We start from the raw sequence: 25,591 nt of genomic DNA on the forward strand, positions 1-25,591 counted from the left end.
ACAATTACTTATTACACAACTTGCAAAATAATAAAGATACTCGTGCTCGGTAAACGATCAGTCCGTTAAGCAACCTTGGCGCCGAGGGGGTGAGTTAGATGGGTGCATAGTGGTATTTGAACTGAGCGTCTCCGTCCTTCGGAGGGCACATAAAAAGTCGGTCCCGGTTGTTATCAATAAGATAACAGTCGTTAAGCCATGTCAAAAGCCTTCGGGCGGCTTGAACTACTTTGACACTAGGTTGACCACTGACCATACGACGAATTAATGAATAAAGAAACAGCTATTGGTATATCGGCAAGATATTTTTTACAAACAATCTTGTTGACCCTTAGCTTGGAGGTATGAAGGAAAGATTGAATTATGCGATGAAATTCAATCCAGTGACCTCTATCTGTATACATACACATAATATATGTAGTATGTGAAAAGTGAACATTTTTACTGGCCGCTGTGGGGAAGTTGATTTCATTTAAAAGCTGGCTTTAGAGGAAACTAAATTTTGGCCGCAGGTGGTTGTGGTAGCGCAATATAAGTTCTATTAATGCAGTAGTTTAGATTAGATCCGTAACAGAAAAACCAACATTAATACATTTAATACATACTAGATGAAAACCCGGCTTCGCCCAGGTCAAATGTTAATCATAATACATTCATAAATACTCATAATTGATGGGTGTTATAGCAATCGGCCAATCTCAGGTCTAAAGAAAAAAAAACAAGAGAATATCATATAAAGTGGCAAAAACAATATTTTCGCGAAACGTCAACGATTTAAGAACCAATGGCTACTGCGGTTTGTTTGTCAGTGCTATTATTATTGTAATTTTTTTTTTGTAAATATTATTGGACAACTCACACACGGTCATTTGATTCCAAACTAAGCAGAGCTTGTACTATGGTAACCAAATAACTGATAAACATACTTATATACTTCTAAATACATACTTATATAGATACATTAACATCCAGGCTCAGAACAAATACTCGTGCTCATCACATAAAGATTTGTCCCGGGTGGGATTCGAACCCACCACACGCGGCGCTACGGTTGTTGCGGCGAGGTGACCGCTTAAACCACTGCGCCAAACGTGCAGTTAAGTTAATTTAACAAAATTCTCCTTAATCCGTATATCGCGCACATAATGTTGCCGACTCGAAATCAATATTTGTTTATGTTTTGTTATTCATATAACGTTACGATCGAGTCTACCGTACACCTTGATGAAATAATTTATATTATTATAGAATATCACGAGTTCTATACATATACTCTTTCTACTTATTACATAGATACTCGGTGTATATGACAGTTAATATTATCTAAGATAACACAAATAACGTAAGGGCACGCGTCTATGGAGCCATCAAACATCTTTCGCGGGTCTTATCTTTATGAGGGTGCTTAAACGTGAGAGAGGGGATACCCCACTCTTCCTTGTAGAACGTCACTACTGCCATCTATGGGGAATAGACTAAACATGTTTAGTCATAGTCAGCGCTTTTTTTACATGCAACATAAAGTCAAAGTACATTTGTAGTAGTTTTACGTGATTTCTGCTTAACAGCTTTTATCCGTGTGTACAAAACGATATAAAACTAAATATTTTTTGGATTTATGTTTTGACATCTCAAAATTTAATTGGAGAACATTATTTTATTCCAAGGGCCTTATTGCTGTATTTTTTACATGATTCATTAACATTCCCGACAACTTACAACCTCAAAATTTATTCAGTAAATCTATCACTACCCAACTCTTGACAGCTCTGGCCATTTACGCCTCTAGCAACACAACATCAAAACCAATTTTAAATTTATTGCCATTAATAAAAAATAAATTATATTTTTATACGAGCCATCCTTCATACGCTGTTAGTTTTATGGCATTTATTAATATTTATTGTGTCATTAAAGCTTGTAATAGTATTAAACCTGACCAGGCTCATCACATTTATGTGCCATTAATTTTTTATGCTGGCGACCCACTTTGTTTATGTTTTTAATCTTATCACGGTTAGGCGGTTTCCCGTACAAATATTTGCTAAATTAGAAATTATGGTTTCAGGAATTTGTATTGCAGATTGACGTTTCCTGTGATTTGGTCAGATTTCTGAGTTTTAAATGTAGAGTTGACGTGTTTTAGATTTGACTCAGACTGAAATTTGCGTCAGTGTGTTAATATTAATTAACTAGAAAATATTTCTGTCGTACTCAAAAGTTGCGTTTCCTAGTTAAAATCTTTCTGACAGTTTATCAAAAACATATTTTACGGTAAACATATAAATTCCGTTTATAAAAGACGATGAAAACGGCAGCGTGTATATTTCATTCGATCGAAGTTCTCGTAGTAATACACTCACATTTAATTACAATAATTACCGAAGTATATGAATCAGTAATCAACGTTGAAATTCGAAATACGGAAAATATTAATGAAACGCGAAACATAACTCATTCCTTTTGAAATACACATTACACATTCAAAAATATGTAATTGAAAATACTGTTTGTCTGAAAGAAATGAGTCCTATTATTAAAAATGAAAGACCGGTAAGAACAAAGGTACAAATAATTAACGTATTTTAAGCGCCCATTATTTCTGTAAGGGAAAAATGCGAATACGTGCGTGGTTACTTTAATGACGTCATTTGCCATGCCGGTGTATATGTATTCCACTGACGTTTCCAGTTTTAGTGTTGCCCTATCATAATTCGTGATGCGGTCGGCTTGAAAGATAATTATGGTAATTTTTATGTGCCATTCTCATTAGGAAGGAAAACCTTCTGGATGTTAGTATGAATGAGAGGTACTTTGATTCTGATCTAATTATTTGATCTTCGAATTAAGCATGTATTTATAGTCAATAGGTTTACGTTTTTCCAGATAAGTTAAGACTATCAGTCTATCTGCAAAATTATTTGAATACATAGCAGTGATGTATTTGAACTTTTCAATTAAGTTTCGGTTTTTCAAATGTGAAATATTTTAACTTTTTGATGTGGGTACTACTGGGAAATGTCAGATTTACAACATCGAGTTCAAAGTTCGAACCCAAAAGCTACAAAACTCGTTACAAAATGACTGCCACTAACATGAGGTTTAACATAAAATATCAAAATAATACACCGAAAAAGTTAGCAAAATGTCAAAAACAAAAACATTCCGCTTCGCAAACAATTGATTTCCTGTTAGAAAATCCTACGGAACCAAAAATATATTATAACAACCCGGAAGGGTCGAAAAATCGGGTATAAAAGGGTTCAACCCATTTTACCTACGGACGAGGGTTTTGGGTACATTCTAAGCTCATATTTTAGGTAGGGTGCACACGCGCTGATCAATGAGGGTAGATGATCATATTCTATCGATAACATTTTGAATCACGGACTAAATTGTCGTGTGTTCACGGGTCGAATTGGTCATTTTGCCATGTGTGACCTTCCAATGCTATGAAATGAAAAAGAAGTGGGAAATAAGTTCTAAGTAAGTACAGATATACTTAATTTAATACCTACTAATATTTTGCATTTATTTTTACAAAAGTTCTTTAGAGTGGGCATATTATATTATTTTAGGTGAATGAATGGATGAACTGTCTTACTAATGAACGTCGTGTCAGCTTTGATTAATTATACAGTGCTTAGTCTTTTTCACTCTATACAGTTTCAAAACTAATTGAAATTGACAAAACATGGTTTAACCAATCAGCGCATACAAGTGTTTCAGTAAGACAGTCTATAGCTTACCCAAGTTATCAAAAGTGGGATTAACAAAAAGTAAAAATCACAAATTAAATACACAAAACAAAGGATTAAATTAAAAACAGCGCATATGGAAGCACCGGGGCGTAACGCCGCGCCGTGCGCCGTCCGCACTCGGACACGAGACCAAATTAAACCCGAATTCCGAAACATTAAACCGAAATTATTTTTAATATATATTTTAAAACGTGATGAGTTTTTGTAATGAGATATCAGTTACCCTTTGCTGTTACAGCAATTATTATGTAAATCATAGGCCTTTTAATGGTAAACCCTGTTTTTTGTAATTCAGTACTAATGAACGTTTACAAAGGAAAGAAATGCCGTAATTACGAATGTAAATAAGTTTAATTGTAGACGTAATTTTCTTATTATTTAAGAATAATTTTTATTTTTTACTTTTATTTTATTTTACACTTAGACCGAATTGAAACTGGAGTGACGTAATCATATTACAAATTATTATGGTTATTTACACACATATACGTATGTACACAATATTACCCAAAGTTGATTTTCGCCATTAACAATGTTAGTCCCATAAAATTGGGGCCTACGGTCTTAATATGATAAATTGTGACCTTAATATCTGTTTAATAATCGTAATTATACTAATTATGCAACAAACAATATGCATACATTTTATTTGCCAAAACATTTAGTTTACCCTAATTAGATTAACTGTAATATTATTATCAATGTACTAAAATTTCAATTACCACACCCAATTATCAGAAAATTCGCAATTTAATTATCATAATAATGTGTTATTTTAAACATTTTGACAATATTTAGGCCACAAATAATTTAATTGAATTAATTAGATTACTGTTTGTTTTGAGTTATAGCCACATTTTAGGTGTAGCCACATGTTATGTTAAATAAAAAATATATGAAAATCAACGTTATTTTGTAGAAATCTGGACACTAACAAACAAAATTAGGAAACAGAAAGAAAATCCAGAAAAAAATGTACCAATGCAAAAAAAAAGTTTTTGTTGCAGTTGATTGGTGTTCCAAAATTTGAACAACCTATGCACAGATTTATGTCATACTAACATACAGTCATAGCCATATACTATGAAAACGAGACAATAGCTACAACGATAAAAAACCGCAACAAAGCCCAATATTTTGTACTGAAATATTGCTTTATAACCACAAACGACAACTACAAATTGTACAATAACATACGGTGATACAACACAGTCTTTTATAAAATTTACTCAATTCTCTATCCCGGAAGCGTTCAACAGCTCATATCACGAACTTGTTGGTCGAATACAATAGAGATTGTTTATTTGCTTTAAAACTTTTCTCCAAAACTAGAGGTACGATTTGAGAAGTGCTTTAACTAATGGGAAGTTTACGTACAAAGTTAATATTTGATACCTATGTTTCAGGACTGGTTTTAATTTGACCGATGTTTGTATGTTTGTATGCTTGTAAAACTCCCTAGATTTCTAACTAAATTGTCAGACCAAACATTATTCGATTACAAAGTAAGCAAGTCCTAGGGGCGGGGATGTGCATATGCTTTTGCAGTTTGAATAATCACGACATGCTTCTCGCTTGCTTTTCACACGCTTGCCTGCACAGACGCATGGTAGCATAAGTACAAACCCCTCATAGTGCCTCCATCAGAAGCACTGTGAGAGCGAGGTCTTAGGGGAGAGCGCAACAGTCGTGAAGATCCCTAAGGCAAGTCCAGTAGTTATCCTTCCCGTGGTTGCTTGCCCTGTTATTGGTCCAGTTCCCTCAGAAATGGATATAACCGAAACTACTGGGCGCCTATCGCAAGGATGCTGAGGTCACACCTTTGCGAGTTCATCATCTTACAGTCAAGATGGTGGACAGAATTGACCTCCTGCGTGTTTGTGCCGTGCGCGGGAACCCGTAAGGAGTGGATGAAAGAATCCTGGGGGTTGAGCTGAATGTCAGCTGCGGCTGGCAGGAGGCAACACGCCTCTTTGGTCTGGATTTCCTCCGACACGGGCGGTCAAGGGCTAGCCACCTGCGATCAAGCGGCTGAAGCATCCGGTCAGACGGTTGCTGGCGAGTTTCCTGGAGTGATGGAGTCGGCAGACGGCGGAGCAGAACCTCTCGCAGGTTGTGGTAACAGGTGAGTTGTTTTTGCACCGTTTAGTCTCGTCGGCGACGCACTTCGGGGAGCTATATCGGTCCGGTAGCCTTGGTGCTATAAAGCATCCCCACATGAGGGCTCCGAGGAGGGTGAGGAGCCGGACTGACGAATCATAAATCAAACAAAGGTATGGATAATCTAAATAACCAAACCCAATCCAGTGCGAAAGCACCTAATGCGCAAAGCGCAAAGCCAACTGAGGGCGTCAGCGGAGGCGAAAGCGACTCGTGTTGCTGGACCGAGGTGTCTCGCAAGAGAACCTGTGGGCTGCCACGACAAGCTGGAGCCAAAGCCAACCCCAAAGTTGGGTCAAGAGCGGAGGGGAAGCCCGAAAGGCAAACCGAACGGGCCACAACAGGCCCGAACGGTGTCGACAAGGCGACCCAACCTCCGGCGTACGAAAGTGCCCCAGGGAGCAGTGGCGGGAGTTTCCAGAGCGGAAGGACCGGGGTGGCCTCTAGGGGCCCCCGTGGGCCACCGACCTCTGACCCCAATACCAAACCCAGAGGCACGCAGGAGGGTCCTAGCGCTTCAGCACAAAGGCGTAATCGTCGGCTGAGGAAGCTGCAGGCGCTCCAGAGCAGCAGCGATGCACCTACCAAACGTGCAAGAGAGGTAAGCGACGGGTCACTAGAGCAAGCCCGGGAGGCCAAAAAGCCAAAAACCCAGGGCTCCTACCGAGACGTCGTTGCAGCCAGCCTCAGGATGGCGGTCATCCTTGAAGGGTATCCTGAAAGGAAGATGACCATCAAGGAAGGACACAAAGTGCAGGACCTGATGTTCGACCGGCTGATGGCAATGACCGGTCCGCCGCCCCTCGTCAACATGGGCAACATCGTGTCCGGGGCACTGTTCTTCACCTGCGCCGATGAGACCTCAGCGAAATGGTTGAAGGAGCTCACCGGCTCAAAGGTAGGTGAGGACAAAACTATAAGGGTAGTGGCAGCAAAAGACCTACCGAAGCCGGTCAAAATGGCCTGGAAATCGCGCGCCGCGTCCGAAAAGGACAACAGGCGGGTGCTGATGCTGGTGGAGAAGATGAACCCGGGCCTGAAAACACAGGAGTGGCGAGTCATCGACACCCAAAATGACGAGTTCACCGTGCGCAGAATCGTCATGATGGACAAGGACTCGGCCGAGTTCATCAAAGCCCGGGACTACAGGCTACCCACCGGCATCGACTTCAGCATATTCAAGCTGCTGGAAGATGCCTCCCCGGTGGCCAGTACTTCAGGGGAGGAGCAACGAGAGCCGCCTGAGGAAGGAGACCCTCCCGCCTCAACGGCAGTGACGGAGCCTGCGAACCCACCTCAGCGCCCCATGACCCCCGGAGCCCCGCCATCCCCAGTGTCAACCATTGGCACTGAGGACCTTTTTGGGGAAATGCGGAACCTGGCGCTTGAGGAGGACGCACTCCTAGAACCGTCTCCCGACAGCGAGGCGGGCGGCGACGCATAGTTGCCCCCCCCCACCTCCTTCTCCAAAATGAGCCCCCAATCAACCATCAACATGGAGGGTTTAAGGTATGTTCAAATTAACCTACAGCACAACAAGGCGGCTACGGCCCTTCTGGCACGAGCCCTAAAAGGAGGCAAATTCGACATTGCCCTCATACAAGAACCCTACATATATAAAGGGGAAATCAAAGGATTAGACGACACTGGAGGAACAATATGGAACTCCAGAAACTCTAATAACGGTATGAGAACGTGCATATACACCAGAAATGGCGTAAATGCATGGCCTCTGCACGACTTCTGCTACAGGGATCTGACGGCAGTCAAGATCAACACAGGGGGAAAAGATAGCAGCAAGACTATCATCTCTGCCGCTGTCTACCTTCCCTATGAGGAACCTAACCCGATCCCAACACAACTTGAAGGTCTGGTTAACCACAGCATCCAGCACAAGATGGACATCATTATTGGATGCGATGCAAATGCTCACCACGTGATCTGGGGCAGCTCGGACACCAATAGAAGGGGAGAAAAAGTACTGGAATATCTGGTAAGTTCTCCTTTACAATTACTCAACCGAGGAAACAGCCCTACCTTCGTCAATGCGCGGAGAGGTGAGGTAATAGATATAACCCTAGCCACTAACACTGCTAGCAATCATATCGCTAACTGGCATGTATCAAATGAAATCTCGCTTTCAGATCATAGATATATATGCTTCAACTATGGGACGACTCGCGTAGACACAGCTACGATCAGAAGGAATCCCAAACACACGGACTGGGTTAACTATAGCAAAGATCTAAAGATCTTGCTAGGTGACCCGAAGTGCAAGCTCAATTCTACCCTGGATATAGAACTTGAAGCAGACCGGTTATCGAAAACGATCACACAGGCCTGGACGGATAACTGCCCGGCAAAAGAAATTAAACCCAAAAAAGTCCCTTGGTGGAACAAGGAACTAGAGGCTCTAAAACGTGAAACCAGAATCGCCTTTAATAGAGCTAAGGCCCGAAATGACTACAGTGACTATTCAAAAAAGCTAACTGAATATCACAAAGCTGTAAGGAAAAGCAAGCGCAAATCCTGGACCGATCATTGCGGCCTAATAAGCTCGCTTCCAGAAAGCATGAGACTGACCAAAGCACTATCGCTGGCCAAAGAGAGCCCGCTCACCAGTATCAAAAACAAAGACGGGAAACTCACAGAATCTGGGGAAGAAACGCTACGCATTATGGCTACCGAACACTTCCCAGGTTCAACTATCATCAACATAATGACAGATGAAGATATAACGCATAGCGAAATAAATCTCATCAAGACGTCAAGGGCTGAATGGAACACAGCCAGGAAAATAGTAGATGGGAACCTTCTGAAATGGGCAATTGACAGCTTCAAGCCCTACAAATCACCAGGACCAGATGGCATATACCCCATACTCCTACAAAAAGGCAGCAATGTGTTAATACCACACTTGGTGCGTATTTACAGAGCTTGCCTAGCCTATGGCCATATACCAAAACTATGGTCAAAAGTGAAAGTAGTATACCTGCCCAAACCAGGAAAAACAAACTACGAAGATGTTAGGTCATATCGACCCATCAGCCTTACATCGTTTCTACTTAAAACGATCGAAAAGCTGATTGACAAACATATAAGAGACGGACCTTTAAGAAACAATCCACTCCATGTTAGGCAATGTGCTTATCAACAAGGGAAATCGACCGAAACAGCTCTTCATCTAGTGATAGAACGAGCAGAGGCAGCACTGGAAAGCAAAGAAATATGCGTGGCAACCTTTATAGATATAGAAGGGGCCTTCGACAGAACCACCTTCGAAGCTATTCAAGATGCTGCTATAAAACATGGTGTGAACCCAACCATCTGCAGATGGATCGGGAAAATGCTGCAAAACCGAGTTATCAGTTCCACGTTAGCTGGCGATACCATCCACGTCAAAACAACCAGAGGCTGCCCACAGGGAGGGGTGCTGTCACCTCTGCTGTGGAGCCTAGTGGTCGATTCGCTAATGAAAGAACTGAACACAGGGCCATTCTACACGGTAGGTTACGCAGATGACCTAGCCATTATGGTCAACGGAAAAATTCCGACGATCGTCTCGCAGTTGTCACAAGAAGCGATCAAAATAGCAGAAAGATGGAGCAGAGATAACCACCTATCCATCAACCCTAGTAAAACCACCGCGATGTACTTTACTAGGAAAAGAGACCTCAAAAACTTCAAAAGCCTAAAGATGGCCGGAGAAGAACTACAATGGTCGACACAGGTCAAATACTTAGGACTAATACTGGACAAAGATCTGACCTGGAAAAAACACCAGGAGCATATAACCAACAAATCCCTAAGAATTTTTGGCATGCTCAGGAGGGCCTATGGCAAAACATGGGGACTCCAACCAAAGGTACTATACTGGATCTACACAATGATGATCCTACCCATCATCAAGTATGGAAGTGTAGTATGGTGGCCAAGAACCAATAAAGAGACATGCAAGAAAGCGCTCAGCACAATCCAAAGGGTTGCCTGCATGTCTATAACAGGTGCCTTCAGAACAACACCAACGGCAGCAATGGAAACCTTACTTGGAATCACTCCATTGCACCTTACAGTCCAAAGAGAGGCAATCAATGCGTTGAAAAGACTCAAAGATGCAAACCTCGGGACAAGGAAGATGATGACGTGCAACCATACAAACATGGGCATAAAACCTCATCTAAAAGAGATGCTAGATATGAACTCTGACAAAATACAGACAATACTAGTCACTCACAGAAACTTTAAGATGACGATTCCGACGAGAGAAGAATGGAGTCAAGGTCTCTACACACAAACCAAATCGAGACAGATATGGTACACCGATGGCTCCAAAATGCAGAACGGCACAGGAGCAGGCGTCCACTCGGAGGACTGCAGCATAAGTACTAGCCTAGGCAGATATGCTTCAGTCTTCCAAGCAGAAGTACACGCAATCATCGAATGCACCCAAGAGATTATAAAACGAGATACAAAAAATCGCGACATTTATATACTCAGCGACAGTCAAGCAGCTATTAAAGCTCTTTGCTGTTCTAAGGTCAATTCGGGACTTGTACTGAATTGCATAAAGAACCTGAACAAGGTAGGTCGTACAAACAACGTTAGGCTAGTTTGGGTACCAGGCCACGCGGGCATAGATGGGAATGAGAAAGCTGATGAACTTGCACGGAAAGGATCAGAATCACTCCCAATAGGTCCAGAACCAATAATTGGACTACCTGATGCGACAGTCAAACTGGCAATAACCAACTTCACCAGGGACCAGCATCTGAAAGAATGGAAAGCCATATCTGGACTAACCCATTCGAAACTGTTCATAAATAACGTCAACAAAAGCTGGAGTAATAACCTAATAAACCTCAGCAAAGACAGCATCAAGAAAATACTTGGTGCTTTCACAGGACACTACGGCACGAACTACATGTTAAACAAAATAGGAGCCATAGATGACCCCAAATGCAGGCACTGCAATGAAGAAGCAGAAACCATGAAACACATACTGTGCGAGTGTGATGCTTTAGGAAGGAAAAGAATGGATCTTCTAGGATGCGGTTACCCTAAACCAGAAGACTACAGGCTGCTTCCGGTGGGGTGCATAGCAAAACTGATAAGTTTTGCCCTGCCCCCCAACGTCTAGAGTAGCAAAGGAGGGGGTGACACAAAGGATCAGGAATGGTCGAAGTGTCAGCCAGGCATTAACTGGCACCCCCACCCCTAAGATAAGATAAGAAGCAAGTCCTTGATGGTTAGCTAATATAAAATAATATTGATGAATTAATACCAAAGTTGTAACGTTTTTACGGCTCCACGAAAAGATAGTCATAAAATTAAGTTTTAAGATAGTAATAAAAACAAGATGAAATAAACGTTCACTTCCTTTAAAAAATAACCCCCAAACTACTAAAGGGATGAAACTTTACACGTGAGCGGAACCACGAAGGTTAGATAGTTTTTTGTAAGTACTTACATAAGCTTGTAAACTCGTATTAATATATCGGTCGCGTGGTCAAGTGTTCGTGTATAATGTTCAGATTTCAACGTTAAATAATATTTTAATCTTCTTAGTCAGTAGGCTGGCTTGTAATAGGATTATTAAACAAAGGAGGTTCTGTCTATTGACATTTTCATTAAAACCTGAGCTGTTTCTGGGAATAGTGGCCTTCTGCGTTTGAGATTAATTTTCTAGACAAATTTAAAAGAAAATGAGATATGACGCAATATATTTTCAAAATTATATATTTATAGTAATATCCGCCTAAACGTTACAAACTATTATATAAAAAAAAAAAATTAAAGATTTTAGGATTCTGAACCTTCCTCTGTACTTATATTATTATCAATATTAAAAATGCGAGAGTTCATTTATTATAATTTTACGACTATAATTTGCTCAACTGTATATCATAAACTCTAGCGTAGTGATAATTGAAGACCAGGAATCAAAGATGGAAAATTTTTCGTTGATAAAATCTACCCCTTAAGCGGCTGAATCTGGGAATGACAATTTGTACGCAAATATACACACGACACTTAGTTACATGTACTAAAAATATTAGGTAATGTCAAATATAATAGAAAACTTCCTGAATCTTATTATTAAACCACTATCAAATCCGACTGCCTCAGTGGCGCAGTGGTTTAGGTCACCACGCCGATACCACCGCGTCAGGAAGTCGTGAGTTCGATTCCCACACGGAACAATTATTTGTGCGATCCACAAATTATTGTTTCGGGTCTGGTTGTTTGTATGTTTGTAACAGTCCCGCGACACAAGAGCAATTTTTAGTGCGGGAGTTGTCTTATAAAAAAAAAAAACCACCATCAGCGATATTGGGCTCTGAATATTCCCATAAATAAAGTAGGGGTTGAAATCTGAGAGGGGTGGGTGATAAGTCATGTGGGAGCTAGTGATGTCACTTACTGAAAGAAAAGGGTAGAAAAGGGCGCTAAAGTGTTATTGATACTTATTTAATAATAGCAGTTTGTTTGAGAGGTCGGTTTATCAACGCCTGGGAGATGGACTGCGATTTATTTAAAGCTTTAGGTAGAGTAACTAGGTATAATCATCTGCTACTAAGTATTTGTGGTTTAAAGAATAAACTATACGAATCTTGATCATGTTGTTGGATAAATAGAAAACAGGTATTTAAATTGTTGTAGACAAAGTTAAACTTAATTCTAAACATTTGTATGAAAACAATAATTCAAATGATAACAAAGATCAATTTTACGTATTACATGATACGATATGTATATATTACTGTAAAAGCCCGGACTGTGGTAAATCCTAAGATTTTCCGGTAAAACCTAAGATTTACCAACTCTCAATGGTAAAAGTCCGAACAATTCTTTTATTTCGAACTTTTACCTCTATTCACTTGAGGATTTACTACAGTTCGGGGTTTTTACAGTAACATATACATGCAAGTTTAAGAAATTTAATTACTGTATAGAAGGAGAAGAACCTTCATCCTTAGTCAGGAGATCAATTTAACTACCATACTCTGTAAAATCTTTAAATACATATGTCACATGCTATTTCCGTCACAAAAGTACGTTGCAGAATACAACACTAAGTCAAATAAAACATAAATTGAAACAGCGTTTCAACATGTGGTTATTGTTTTCTAATTAGAAATCACTAAACAAACTGAACGTAAACAGGACAGCACCAATATCCTTTGACTACCGTCCCAGTAATAACGGTGGCGCATAACGGCTTATTTTCCAATAACACAATTAATAACGCGACCGTTGTGGCAACTAGTTACAGGTACTGTTGCCTGAAGCGCTGTAGTGTTAACATGTCGAATTGAATGAATTACAAGCCGAAATATTAATTATTTCATGATTTATTTCATTGTTGTGTGAGTTTAGATAGTTAATTTAATGAAATTGTAAGTTTGTTGGCAAAATTTGAAACAAAAGACATGGTACTCTTCCGCTATTTAATTTAACCAGTGTTTCTTATGTTTGTAATAAAAAAGCATGTATACGTTCATAGGTAAAGGCAAGCATACTAACATAATATTATTATAGGGCGGGGGAAACGACAATGCGTTTAAAAAAAAGGATCGAAATACGATACTGAAAAATTTCTTTTGACTAGAACTTTCATAGAACAACTCTCAACTATATTTTCCAATAACGCTTTCTTAACAACGAAACCTAATAACAGCTTCGTGGAAACCATTTAATAGCAGTTTTAATAACTGAATTTTTCCTGCAGCTAGTTAGTTGATCAAAGGAGACGAACACTACAATACTGAGAATGATTCTGCACCTGAAAATGTTGTAGCCTACGTTTGATTCCTTGTCTTTAAACTATCTAATCTATTAAATTGGCACAGTGTTTTAGCTGTTATAAAGCGACAGACAGACATTCGCATTTCTATGTATTCGTCTCACACGAAACAAGTTCGTTTCTCAGAGCTTCTCTAGGGACACCGTGACAGTTGTTTTTTTTGTTCCAACTTAACTTAGTTCGAGAACAAAAGTTATTACCGTTAGTATTCTAGAGGGAGATTGTTCTTGATTAAGAGAATGGCAACATGTAGTGAAGTAATAAAGTTGCTAGTTATAATTAATTTCTGTTACAATAGTTATTGCTATATTTCTCTGTTTGTCTATGAGTGCTGGAAAAGTGTTGATAAGTTGAAACGCCAACCTTAGGTAATAAATAGATTATAAATAAACGTTTTAATTTTTGTATAAAACTGAACGTAATATGAACGTTTTAAATGTTGATATAAAATTAAACTTAAGTTGTTACTTATTGGCAGCATCAGCAGAATTGTCGATCTGGAAGTCGGGCTTGAATATTTTTTGACATCTACAACATTTATCAAAATATGGGGGCCAATTTTCAGATAGTATACGCTAGAATTTGCCTAATCATTTTATTTGTGACATACTAACTTCCGCCCGCGACCCCGTCCGCGCAAAAAGTTTTTACGTAAGATATTTTTACTAAAGATTTGGGTTAAAATATTTTACGTGTTAATTTAGGTTATAAACAACATGTGTATGAAATTTAATTTAAATCCCTTTGATGTTATTTTCTGAAAAAGTAACAAACTTATGTATTTAAAATATTAATAGGACAGTGCCTTCCGCAAATCGATGAACAGAAAAGACAGTTCCCTAATTAAGACATGTAGATAACCTATCTAGTTAATAAAAAACATTAAAGCAAGAAATTTCAGAGACAACTAAACTCCAAAAAGGCTATTTTTTACGACGACAGCTTACATAGAACGGTCATTAATCTACAGGCTGTTTCAATGACGTCATAATTCACCAAGCAAGCGGTGTTTTTTATTTATGTACTACTAAACATTTCCTAGGGCAGTTAATAGTGAACACAAAAGTTTATTGCCGCTCACAGTTATTTCGCGGCTGTGAGATAAAATAAATGTTGGTTTACATTACTATCTAAGAGTTAGCGCGCATTTTACGGTTTTAGTCGCGGTTTAGAACCTTGTTGAAGATATCTTGTTCAAAGTCTTGCTATTTTTTTCAGTAGTTATTAGTTCTATGTATTTATGTTGAAACAGAGTATTTGTGTGTAAACTAGTCTCCTTAGGTTTTTCTGAATTGAACTAAAACCGGGGTGCCTACTATAATTCAACAAAAACGATGCTTCGCTCAATAGGTACTTCAGATGATACTTAGCAAGATATCATTCCTTTTTTAAGATTTGTTTGAAAATGCGAAAGCAAAATTCCATTTAAACACATTTCGTTAATGAAATTAAAAATTATTTTTTTATTAGATAGGTATAATCGTTGAGTCGATACTTTGAAGAAATCTCGAGAAGGCGCATTAACTCGAGTAGCCCGAGCATTTTCTGATACTTAAAATAAAAAATGCCTTAAAAATTATACAACGATTGTAAAAATATTTACACATTGTGTGTCTTTCTAAAAGTTCCATATAATGTGTAAGAACTCTTAAAATAAACGTTTGGCTTAAGGAAAGTGTAGCGCAGTGTCGTTGTTTATCGAAATTTTATTCCGAGTTAAGTTATTTCACCTTTTCTTAAAAGAATGTGATAAGAGTACGACAGTAACCACTTAAGTGATAAACATAATAAGGGTTTGTTAATTGTTATTTGCCCATACGTAAAATATTGTAAGAAAAAAAAAATTTTTGGGAAAGGAAACGGTTTGAAAGTGCCATTAATCATTTTTTGCTGTCAGTAAAAATATCTATCAAGCGGTTGAGATGTTACTTGAAAACTCCAGTTCGTATACCTTCTAATTTTGATGAATAAGTTATCTATAGGAAAAAAATATGTTGGGAAGTACGTATTAGGCAAAAGTCGCGAAGACATGCTAGTAGCATGTTGATTATAAATAAGAAAGTTTGTGACACATGTTTGTTACAAAAACTATAGAATTTTTTTTTATGAACTTTGGTTATGTATAGAATATAATGTACATATAGAAATAATAAAGAAGTGCTCTAAGTAAAGATATTTTATAACCTGAATGATTATAGATTAATATTAAATCAAATAGATTACTTTTAACCACGGGAAATCTACTGAAGTGGACGTAGTCGCTAGCATACGTTACACACTATATTCAAATCTCTCGCTTATCAAACCCGGAATATCACTATCAATAGATAAACACGTTTCCTCTTGACGACTGTATCTATCTATTCACTGAAAATTACGATAACTGTCATAGCAATTTTTATATTAATCAGATAATATCATAATCATTAATCTCCAAGCACAATCACCTTACTTAACAAACATCTATTCCGCACACTATAACCTAACCAATAAAAGAAGTCTTCAAAGTACCAAATAAACGACCCTAAGGAAGTACCTTCTAAACGTATCCGGATTATAGGAACACGCGCCCCTCGCATAATTCCGCAATGAATACAAAAAATACCGGCCAAGTGTGAGTCGGACTCACGCACTAAGGGTTCCATACTACAATACTATTAAAAAGGAAAAAAATAAAGCTTGTTGTATAGGAAACCCACTAAAATATTTGTTTTAATCTGTTTTTATTTATTGTTATAGCGTTAATAGAAATGCATAATTTGTGAAAATTTCAACTTTCTAACTAACACGGTTCATAAATTTCAGCCTGGGGACAGACAGGTGGGTAGTCGGACAGAGAGACAGCGGGGTCTTAGTATAGGGTCCCTAGGTTTTATCTTTTGAGCGTGGAACCCTACAAGCCTCCGCCTACAGATTTAGTCCAACTGAAAGAATTATTTTCAATAAGACCGCAGTAAATGGTAATAAAAACGTCTATAGAATCTCTACGTTTTCCACTCGTAAATTGAAATTTGAAATTTTATAGCAAATAAACTGGGATATTGGAACAACAGTAATGGCGTTATTTTGATTGTAAAGTTAAATTCTTTTAAAGCTTTGGGATAACTATAAAAAATCTACATGCATAACATAACGCCTATTATATCCAGAGGTGTATGTAATACACTTATGTTTCGCCATTTATAATGTTAGTCATATAGATAGAGCATATTGTTATTTACCAGGCTCGTTACCAAACTGCGGGCTACTACTAAGAAAGTACTAGACCAATAGAACGTTGCCAGGCTCGGGAATCAGCTGAACGGAAACCCAGGACCTCATGTATCCACAGCAGTCCGATACCACCACCGACCACGCCACTGAAGCAGTCAATCTTATTATTCAAGTAGAACGGTAATATTAGTGACCCTTACTTTAAGCCGTGTAGAATAAAAAACAAATGAATTTACACGCCATTATGTCCTACAAATAAATCCGAAATCCCTTGTAACAACAGCACCTGACAGTTGCCCAGACTTTTAACAAAACCTCAGGGAAATACGAAACAAAAGCAATATTGAAAAAAACCTTGAACAATTACAATATATTGTAACCTACCGCGGTGGCTGTTGATTAATGTTGTGACGTCACAACCATGGATATAACGATTCATTACCCGGGGGTGAACATCAACAATAACCCATTAAACAATTTGTTAAATATATTTTAATTATAATCTATTGGTTCGGAAAGCCACGAATCATTTGCGGTGATGCCAGTAGGTTGATTGATAATATAAACAGTGCTTCTTTTGTTTATTTAGAAAACCAATAAGAAACTGACATTTCAATTTCTAATATTAGCGACCACCAGCAACTTTGTGCAACACATATCGTTTATTGCTGCTCTACTCCTATTAGCCATATCGTGGTGTCCTTCGTCGACCTAATCAACACATTTTTTTATTCTATATAATAATTTATTATAGCTCTTGAGATTAGCGCGTTCAAACCAACTCTTCAGCTAGGCATTTTTACTGAAGTTTGTCAAAGTCAAAGTTTCTATACTGCTAACTGCATGGTAATTGTGACGTATACACATGAATAGTACGAAAAAACAAAGCTTTTGGTATTAGACAATATTATTTGTGATCTCAACGTTCTGATAAGCTCTCTGCTTGGCTCCAAAATATTCTAAGAGATGTGATACAAAGTATTAATATGGTAAAAAGTATTTTAAAGAGAGTTCCTGTAGTCAAATATTTACCCTGTTCATATAAAGGTCAATGACCGAGATCCCGAGTTGTAAAAGCCTTTATATTTAATATGTCAGTTCTGAGAACGTTTTCGTTATTTGTTTAACCTTTGAGCCATAGCCTCGTTGAAGCTAAAACAAATATTAATCAAGTATATCAAAAATGTTCCTTACAAGTTACTTTTTTAAGAAATCAGGCGAGTTTGTGAAGTTATGTTGATATTACGAATACACACTTGTAGTCTTATGGTACAGAATAACAAAATATAAATCAACGAGACCACGTTTCTTTGAAAGTGGCAGTGTATTCACAAATCACGTTTTACTGTTTTAGAGTTCAACATATTTGAGATTAAACTAGTATGAGTGTCAAGAAATATTTTTCTTTTTTCAATACTTTATAACCCGGATTAACACACAGAATACCCCGGGAAATCTTTTCACGCGAATAAACTCCCGCAGAAGTTTAATATAAACAAACAATGTTCTGCAATATTGCCGTTTCTTTGAAACAGCTACACTATGTGTACAAACCAGTGTTACAGCACTTTTGCACTACAGTTGCATCGACAGTAAAACGGTAATTCAGCTTTATACGTCCACAATCCCACACTATTGTTGAAGGGCTGTGCCAAATTAAACCGATTGCACTGATAGGGTGCACCGTTTGTTTCGGACAAATTTGGTTCAACGATGTTGTATATTCGTGTCGTGTATATCTTTTTAATGGATATTGCGAATAATATTGCTTTGATTGGGTGTTTGTATCTTGGCATTTATTTGAAAAAACTGTAATTGGGCACGGATGGTGACCAATGAATGAGTTTTGAGGAAAGCCCAACAATGGAACGATATTTTCTTTTTACACTACATCTTTTTGTCCCGCTGCTGGGCAAGGGTCTTCTCCCAAATGACAAAGGAACAGTGAAGGTTAAGAAAAACGTAGAAGGTTTACTTTTGTTTTCGTAGTGCACGTCGATTTCATTATATGAGCCGGCGATGACGCATTCACGTATTTTTAAGATTGCGTAATATAAGCTGCTGTGTTTTTCTGTGGTTCAAAACCGCCTTTTACAATTCTAATACGTGTAGAAATATAAAGTATACCACAAGACACATGACACAAACACTAAAACTGAATGATTTTAAACTAATAAAGCACTAAATTAATTGCATTATTTCTCAATATTTCAGTAATCATATTCAAAATAAATAATAAAATTCTCACAAAGCAGCGATAAAGTAATTGTAATATAAAATACAATAAATATTTGTGTTATAATCGGTTAGTATGTTCGTGTTTGTGTCATAATCACGCGACTAACTGTTTGGTTACAATTTTTATTGTATGTACTTTTATTTGTTCACCACATGAAAACGTGGTTAAGTATTCATGTTTGAAGGTTGTTGTAGAAAGCGCAAATATTTAGTTTTTTGATGTTTATACAATAATTTTATTTAGTACTATTTAGTATTTGCATATTAAATCGGATTGTGTGAATAGCCGTTAATGCAAATATGTATAATAAAAAATGGGTTATACTTTGTTATGAATATTACTTTTATTTCTTTAGTTTAATAATATTAACAGCAAAAAAATATTTCGTTTCTAACTACTTGTAATGTTTTTTTAACGTACTTTTAACACTTTTCTTAAGCTGTAGCTTGTGTCAGAAAAAACTAAAGTTCAAAACTAAGAAAAGACAGTCATCCACCATAAATGTTTTGTTTCATGATTCATTTTACAAAACAATAAAAAGAACAGCGCCCTGACTTACTACGCAAATCAAACACACAACTAATAAATTGCGCAATAAACACTTCAAAACGTATAAACAAAATAAAGTGCGCAAGTGGCGTTCAAAGTGAAATATGTAGATTGTAGATGGTGCACAAGCCTGTCAGTGGCTGTATCATGGAAGCCATGTACCTTTTAGCCTTAATTGGATTTTGGAGGACACTCTACGCTGATATTTTCAGCAATGACACTTCTAACATACACGTACGTGCCTCTTAGATATTATAATTACGGGGATTGAATGGAAATATTAAGATTAGGCATTAAATATGAATGACAGTAACTTAGTTGTTCAGTATTTAGATATACTTAAGTTTAATGAAATAATAAGCTTCAAAATATATACGTAAAATTAAGCTATTTTATTTACACTATTATCCATAGTTATCGATAGTGGTTACTATTATATACTGACAAATTGACCTTGACGCGATAGTTATGTATTCAAAACTTACCCCCGGTTTCTGAGTACATTTAGCGGTAGTTTATCTATTCAGTAGAGTTTTTTGTATGAGTTTAAACGCTATCGAATAGATAACCTACCGCTAAATGTACTTCAGAAACCGGGGGACATGATGCAAAACTAAAATAGAAAAAGGGATCATACAACCAACTCAGCCCACTTCATCTATTTATATTTACGTATAAAATGCAAGTACAACACAAAATTTAATCCAAAACAGACACTAAAACCCATCTGCGACGGAACAAGACATTATTTAGCAAAACATCAAACTACTGCAGCGCAACGTTATCGTCCAAATAGCTACGTTATGGCCCCATATAACGTCGTTACGGGTTTACGCAAAACGTTCACGTGGTTCCACAAAACCCCGAGCAAAACTTTACCCGCAAGCCACGATACCTCAAAAACTATGCAGATGTTGCACTGCGCAATCCTTGCGTCCACTTGCGCAAAGCATTCTTGTTTGCGCAGTTTTTTAGTTCGTTAATTAAATTCTTGCGCTTAGAGTGAAAGTTTTGTTACAATTTCAACGCGAAGTTATTAATTTCAATAGTTGAGAAATAATTTTGTTGAATTGTTGAAGTGCTGGAATATTATTTGATGTCACTTTTACCTTCAAGTTGTGCATTGAAGTTGCACTATACTTTGTATTAGTTTTTAAAAGTCCTGCCCGATGTTTAGCTTTTAAAGGTGGCAAGTAGTTTATTTTACTGATAATAAAAATTGATGTAATACAATTTTAGGAGTCGTTATTGTTAGCGAAGATAGCTTTCGTATCAACAACGATTTTCTCGAAATCTCACATAGCAATAATTCTAGAAAAACAAAATATGTAAGAAAAACATTTCTTGTGATAGCTGCCTTCTTAACCATACCTTTATTTCCAAGAATATGGAAACAAAAACAACTTGATTACGAGTGTCAATATCACATAATTGATTATTCCATGAAACTAGACTATTCTCTTTATAACAGTAAATTATGTTTTTATTTGTAAGGTCAATAGGCTTTTGTGGACATTAGTTTGTCGTTCTAAGAATACATAAAATAACTTGTGTACTCGTATTGCTTTTGTTTACATATACTATTTTCAGAAACATATGCCACATACTGATCAAAATGTTATTTTAATAATATTATTATGGTAGTCTCGTAAAGTGTGCCTATTTACAGCTATTTCAGATGATTTAAGTGGCGTCAGTTATGATTTGTACACTCTCTTCTATGACGAAAGTGTAGCCATTTATATGGTACATGCTACAAAAGAGTTGATGACTTGCTATAATCAAACTCAGCTAAAAGATCAAGCTTCGGAAAGTAATAGAGAACAATCCAATAAAAAATGGCAAAAATTCATTAAAAATATAACTATTCGACATGTGGAACACAATCGTGATCGGAGGCCACACAACTAAAGGCATAAAAGCAGTATTATGCAAATAGCAACAAAACCTCCCAACACATTAATGTAAGCCATTACCGAAATAATTTCTAACAACTAATTTGAATAAAACATAAGCGAAAACGCTGTAACTAGAGTTACAATTCCACTTAATACCGAGCGACTTAACGTATAGTCTAACAACTTCGTAGAGAGCCTTGTATTCTTGTATGCAAAGTTTGCGGCTGGCGAAGGTATAGCAAATTCAGAAAACCCAACTTATGCCGCTAGCGGTGGCTTTTTTAGACCACCAGTGACCCGTAGACTAATGCAACTAACGATGGCCCGTTTAATACAGATTGTATATTTTGAAAATAAAAATAATTCACTAATAAAATGTAAATAAATGGTATTTTTTTTTAATACATTTATTGCAGCTGCTACGTCCCCAAATCGCGTTTGGCCAGCGTGGTGGGCTAAAAACATTGCCCAGCAGTGGTACAGTAACGGGTTCAATTGTAATTAAATTGCAGATTGACATTAAAATCAATCGTCGTAAAATGTTGAGTTAATCATTTCCTATTTCGCAATCTTTTATCATATCTCTTGCAAGCGGTGACAACTTCAGCTGTATACTAAGTTGTCTAACTATAATAGCAAGGGACTTAACGTCATAACCACTGAAATTCAAACTCAAAGGCTTGCTTGAAACTTGGTGCATATAAAAGCCGATTCTCGTGCAGTTCTAAACTGAGTTGAAAAGTTACAATGCACTCATAGTTCGTTATTAAATTTTACTGTTTGAGTGATAAAGCTTTTTACCCTGTACTGTGCATTAGATACATTTGTTTGGTGATGAAAAGGGTGTTAAATCGAGAACGAAATAACCAGATGATAATAAACTTTAAAGCATAGTTTACACGGAGCCAAAACTGGCTGCCAATAAGACTGCGTTGCGGACACGTGTAGACGAGTCTCGCCAGTCACTGGCGAACCTTGTCTGGCCAGCCTTTGCCGCGTATTCATATTTTTTTCTAAACGTGTGCACACCCGAAGAAAAAATCCGTGAATGATTGGCCGCGTCTAAACAACAAGGGCCAGGCCAACGCTGGCTTGTCTGTAGACTGGCGCCAGCATTACTGGCTTCGTGTAAACTCTGCTTTATATAAAATTAAATAACGAACCTGGGTCAGATATGGCCAGCCGAAAAATATGCCCCCATACCATTATGTTGCAGACAATTCATATTGATACTAATCCATACTTGCACACTAATAGTGTTCTCGTCTGTTACAATTTCACGACAAATAAAGGATCTTGCATGAACCTATTTAAAGGTATTTATTACGTACACTTTGCTTCAAAAAAATCAACGCGATTTCTTTTCTGATAGAGACTAACTTGCTACGATTCCTATAAACTTCCCTTGCTTCATTGACGTCCATACATTATGTAATACAGGACCGCCGATAACGAGTTTCATTATAATCTAGTGTTTTTATACCTATTTTTCAAGTGTAATGTGGCTTTCCCGAGCAATTACGTAAACATGGGTCCATCCTCATGAAATGTCACGCTTAGTAGTATGGTTGTCCAAAATATTGACAGTACAGTGTACACAAAGCTTACATGACTGTCGGAGATCAGGGCACGTGATTAAACGCTCGCAGGCTAGATCAGTTTGTTCCGCGGTTAAATAACATGCGGCCAGTCGGATGATTCAGCTTTGTTGACTAATCGACACCCCGTGAGGTTGAGCACGATTTGTTGTTGTGAAGTTTGTAAAATGGTTGAAAGTTGGAAATGTATAAGTAGGTGTATATTTTGTGAACATTTCTGAGTATATTTAGCGGTTGTTTATCTATTCAATAGCGTTTTCTTTGTATAAATTTTAACGCTATTGAATATATAAACTGCCGCTAAATGTACCTCAGAAATCGGTGGTAAGTCACATAATCTAATGTTGATATTATTTACACTTTATAATTGCAATTTTTAACATCCATTTCTTTCGTTTTTACGTGCGGGATTTACAAAACTTCACTACACTACAAAAGTCATTGATTTATTACATCTTTTAAAACACTTTAGGAAACAAATTGTTAACTTATGCAATGGATATCATAGTTTTTAATTCGCCTTAGTGGAAACACTAAGCATGTAGCGGTTATAAGAAAAGTTTTAATACAACTATATGGTAGATAATAAGTTTGAAAAAGACCAGACTGTCTGTCTACATTAAAATTAGCAGAGGTCGTTGACCTCTTACAAATACACTTAAGTAAGAAAAAAACATCTAAAGTATATCAACATTATTTTTGTACTGCTTTGTTTAAGTACGGTACTTAAGATTTCACATCGCGAATTTCTTTTGTTTGCGAATAATAAAGTGCTTGAACTGAAATATTATTATAATAGTTAATGCGAGTGTTAAAATTTTATTTTTACTGTTGAGTAAAAGAATAATAAGAATGATATTGTCTTTGCTATAATCTGAGCTTTATACAAACTGCTTAGCTGTCCCCCGGGCCCGATTATGGTAAAATTATGAGTTCTCTTTTAAAATTCTCTTTGCTTTTGAGGCATTTTTAATGGCTACCGGTGCTTTATTTTGTCGTAGTGCTGTGTTATTTTATAGAAGTGTTATTTATAAGACTCATAATATATACGTAGTTAGTTTTTCTTTAGAGTAAACATATTATAACGTGAAAATACTATCACGTCTTAAATCTAGATATTACTTGATCTTTATTATGCGTAATCGTTACGGCGTATCTGCCGCAAAAATACCGTATTCGGGTCGCTACGTTTAAACAAAACTGTTTTTTTTCAAACCGTTTCCCTAATGTTTCCTTAAACACAAATTCAAAGTATAAATGGCTTCTAACCATGGCGATTGTTTACGGCCAGCTATCCGTATATTTTTCGTACCTTTTTCCGCTTATCTTTCAGATTTTTATCTTTATTAAGACGGGTAACAATAAGCGCTGACGAATTTAGCGCCCCAAATGTAACAAAGGCGAATTCAAAGATGCAACGAGAAATGGCGGGAATTACGTTTCGAGTTTCGAATTTCTTTTTCTTTTTCTGGCAGTTTTTCGTAGTGGCCTTTGCCCGTTTAGGCGTTTATTAATTTGGTGTAATAATAGTGAGGCTTAACAATAAGCTTGTATTCAAATAAATATAGTTCTATATTTCTTTATTAAATAGAGACTTTATAAAAAAAAAATTTACTGATTCCTACTTATTAATTGAAATTATTTTAAGCCCTGCATAAATCTTACACGAGTGTGCTATCTGACATTCTTCAATCCCTTTATGTCAACACGTCTCTACAAAAAAAATACCTATGAATTTACGAAACTGTTAAAGCTGCCATCTTGAAAAAAAAAATTTCTATCCAAAGTCTAAACAGCTGAAAGTATTCAATAAAATAGCGGCATTTAAAAAATGGATCGTAATATTCTAACCTGATTTATTGGAAAGAGTTATATCATGAGAATTTAGCAGTAGTGAATGGTTACTTTTTATGATACCCCCGGGTCGAACGACTCATGAAAGAAAAAGGAAAAATGGCTAATATCAATGCAGAAATTATTTTCCCGCCCGTATATTTTAGTCGGGGATTTATTAACCATAAATTTAAAGCCACGTCGTGTTATTTAAAAAGAGTTTTTTATTAGTATGTGGGCGTATGAATAAAGGTATTGTTTGGAATATAGAAAATTGTTTTGGCGCTTTTATTTTAGGTTTGTTGGTTTTATTAAAGGTGTGATTGGACTGGGACTAGGTACATTTACTCATTCGTGCAGTAGTTTCCATATGTATGCTGTCTACGAGATCTCGGTTTCGTTACTTAAGTCGTGCAACATGGCCGGCTTTTTCTATTTCTTTATGGAAATTATCATTAGCCCAAAGTTTGGCTTCGTAAAGCCCCTTTTGCCAAGTACCCGGTGGCAAAAGGAGCTTTTATATTAATATCCTGCAT

The 25,591-nt window shown here is 37.1% G+C and overlaps 2 protein-coding genes across 3 annotated transcripts in view; one reads left to right on the forward strand and one right to left on the reverse strand.

Annotated features, from left to right (window-relative positions):
* Positions 1 to 25,591, reverse strand: part of LOC142979261 (beta-1,4-N-acetylgalactosaminyltransferase bre-4-like) — a 254,522-nt gene that overhangs the window by 13,446 nt on the left and 215,485 nt on the right. The gene's annotated exons all lie outside the window — the stretch shown is intronic.
* LOC142979494 (uncharacterized) lies at positions 5,872 to 7,791 on the forward strand. Its single transcript, XM_076124424.1, has 2 exons — positions 5,872 to 7,430; positions 7,674 to 7,791. Exon 1 carries the CDS (start codon positions 6,037 to 6,039, stop codon positions 7,363 to 7,365), a length of 1,329 nt encoding a protein of 442 aa, XP_075980539.1. The 5' UTR covers positions 5,872 to 6,036; the 3' UTR covers positions 7,366 to 7,430; positions 7,674 to 7,791.

Source organism: Anticarsia gemmatalis, chromosome 16 (assembly GCF_050436995.1).
Source record: "Anticarsia gemmatalis isolate Benzon Research Colony breed Stoneville strain chromosome 16, ilAntGemm2 primary, whole genome shotgun sequence".
Classification (NCBI taxonomy): Eukaryota; Metazoa; Arthropoda; class Insecta; order Lepidoptera; family Erebidae; genus Anticarsia; species Anticarsia gemmatalis.

What these genes read in the sequence shown, in the direction of transcription:
- LOC142979494 (XM_076124424.1), top strand. Translation starts at nt 6,037, where the DNA reads ATGGATAATCTAAATAACCAAACCCAATCCAGTGCGAAAGCACCTAAT.